General features: G+C 37.1%; 1 protein-coding gene across 1 annotated transcript; it reads right to left on the bottom strand.

Annotated features, from left to right (window-relative positions):
* On the bottom strand, nucleotides 891-2,200 carry LOC107645928 (epoxide hydrolase A). Its single transcript, XM_016350084.2, has 3 exons — nucleotides 1,706-2,200; nucleotides 1,378-1,622; nucleotides 891-1,279 (listed from the first exon to the last, which is right to left on the bottom strand). Exons 1-3 carry the CDS (start codon nucleotides 2,168-2,170, stop codon nucleotides 1,033-1,035), a joined length of 957 nt encoding a protein of 318 aa, XP_016205570.1. The 5' UTR covers nucleotides 2,171-2,200; the 3' UTR covers nucleotides 891-1,032.

Below are 2,466 nucleotides of genomic sequence, written 5' to 3'. Positions count from 1 at the left end.
CAGCTAACTCAACCAAAAATTAAAATTTTCTATTAGAAATTGTTGACTTATGTTTGTTTTAACTTTTAAGTGAATCTGTCATTTCATAGTATAATCAATTCGCTTCATTTGCATTTTATGCTTTCAAAGGAGTTTAATTTGATTTAGCTGATTGTCAAACTTATCATTAGTGACAAAGAATTATTGGTTTTGATTCTCTTCTCGTTGGTATAATCATAAGAGTAATCTTAAAATTAACCCTATGAAATGACCCACCGGATATAACATGATCAATTCAACGAAAATTATTTTTGATATTGGGGTGGAAATGAGATTTTTTAGGATTATGGATGGATAAGGGTGTTATTCTTAAATGTGGAATTTTTTTGTTTAAAATGTGGAAATCGGACCCTCCAATTTGTTTGGGAATAAAAATCGGACCATCCGATTTATTAGAAATAAAAATCGGACCCTTCGATTTTTTATTTTTTTTATAAAAAAAATTACAACAAACAAATCGGACCCTCCGATTTGATATTAAAAAAATTTTAAAAATTAACTTACAAAGTAATTGGACAGTCCGATTACTTGATTCCCATATCAAAATAAAAACAGATGTACCACCAATAGAATTGTATTGCACACATTCATCTTCCATAGTAAAATTTTTTAGCCTCAATTCAACTCTCTGGTGTATGTTTTATGGTAATTTATGAATAGTTGTACTTTTTACTTTGTTGGTTTTATAATCTGTAAAAATTGTGGTTTGCTAAGCATTGTGTTCACAGTTAGTTACACACCTACACTTCATAATGGGATTACATTACATGTCTTTTTAATGTTTCTGATTAGTAAATAACTCCTTTTAGCCATACATTATTCAGTTAAACGCGGATTTTAAAAATAAATTCTAGGATGACATATACAAGTGAAAATTAAAGAGAGAGATATATTCCAGAGAGCAGGATGAGTGTTCTTATTCTTATATGTATGGCTTCAAATGGTAAAACAGAACCAAATCGTCGCAGATAATAACATGATAATTTAGTAGAATCAGAACTTAGTAATGAAGTTGTAAATGTGATTAGTGATATCATGTGGTGTCTCCTGGTTGTTGAAGTGGGCCACTCCTGGTTGAGTAATGACTTCCTCCAAGCCTGGCACATCTTCCTTGAAGCCTCCACTCTCAATATAATCTTTCATCCCTAACGATGTGTATACCATGTCTAACTCACCTGTTATGAATTTCACCGGCACTTTGATCTTCGCTCCACTCCATGGTGCCATCAGCTCCCAGTTCCTGAACCGAATTTACAATTGAAAACTTCACTTCAATGCAAGAGAATGTACTATCCTATATATTTCATCATTAAGAATTTAAGATTCAAGAGAACTTACTTGTTTAAATTCCTATAGTAATTCAATCCTCCGGTGAAACCAGTCTTTTTGAATTTGGAGACAAAATAAGCAAGATCTTGTTGAGTGAGCCAAGAAGGCAAGTCTTGTTTCATATGAGGATTGAAAGCGGTTCCATACTCTCCCTTAGGGAATATTGGAGGACCCGTCTTGCGAGTTGTAATCATGTTCTTGACCACATACTCAGCCCCAACTTGCGCCATCTCAGCTTCCGCTTTGCCTGCTTCCTACATATCAGATCCATCAAATAAGAATAAATAAATGGAGCAAACAGTAAGTTATGTATATGAGTGAGTGAGACAGAGGATGCCTGAAATCTGCAGATATAGTAGTCATCTCCATAGAGAGCACGCATGGAGTCAACGGTGGGAACTATGGGGTTTCTTCGGAGGAAAGGAACACTGAGGCATACATAAGCTTTGATAAGTTCAGGGCGAAACATGCAGAGGTACCAACCGATGAGTGCTCCCCAATCATGACCCACCAGGAACACTTGCTCCACTTGAAGAGCCTGAATAAGTGCAACAAGGTCACCCACTACGTGGAAGCCATTGTAGCTGTCCACGGAAGCAGGAGCATCGGTGTCGCCGAAGCCGCGAAGATCGGGCGCAACGCAGCGGTACCCTCTGTCGCTGAGAGCGAGAATCTGGTGGCGCCAGGAGTACCAGAGCTCTGGGAAGCCGTGGAGGAAGAGCACCACAGGGCCTTGCCCTTTCTCTGCAACATGCATGTTGATGCCATTCACTTCCACGCTTCTGTGTTCTATTCCCTCCATCTCCCGCGATGAGAGCTCTCACCATCTATCGGCCTTATATTCCAGCTAAGAACCCCAATAATAATACTAAAAAATTACAGAAAACAGTATTATTAGGTAAGAAAGATGACAAAAGTGCATAAGAAAAAATACAGGTGTCAACATACCCACAAGTCAACTTAAACAACTTGTTCAAAAATTAATTTTAAATAAATAGGATTAATGGCATTTTCAATAATTAAGATTAGGCAACATAACCTATTCTAAACACATACGAAAAAACTGCTGTGTAGACAGGTGCTTTCTCATCATGTCAA

This window comes from Arachis ipaensis, chromosome B06 (assembly GCF_000816755.2).
Source record: "Arachis ipaensis cultivar K30076 chromosome B06, Araip1.1, whole genome shotgun sequence".
NCBI classification, from domain to species: Eukaryota; Viridiplantae; Streptophyta; class Magnoliopsida; order Fabales; family Fabaceae; genus Arachis; species Arachis ipaensis.
Note: the sequence above shows the minus strand (reverse complement) of the source record. Positions and strands in the feature narration are given on the sequence as shown.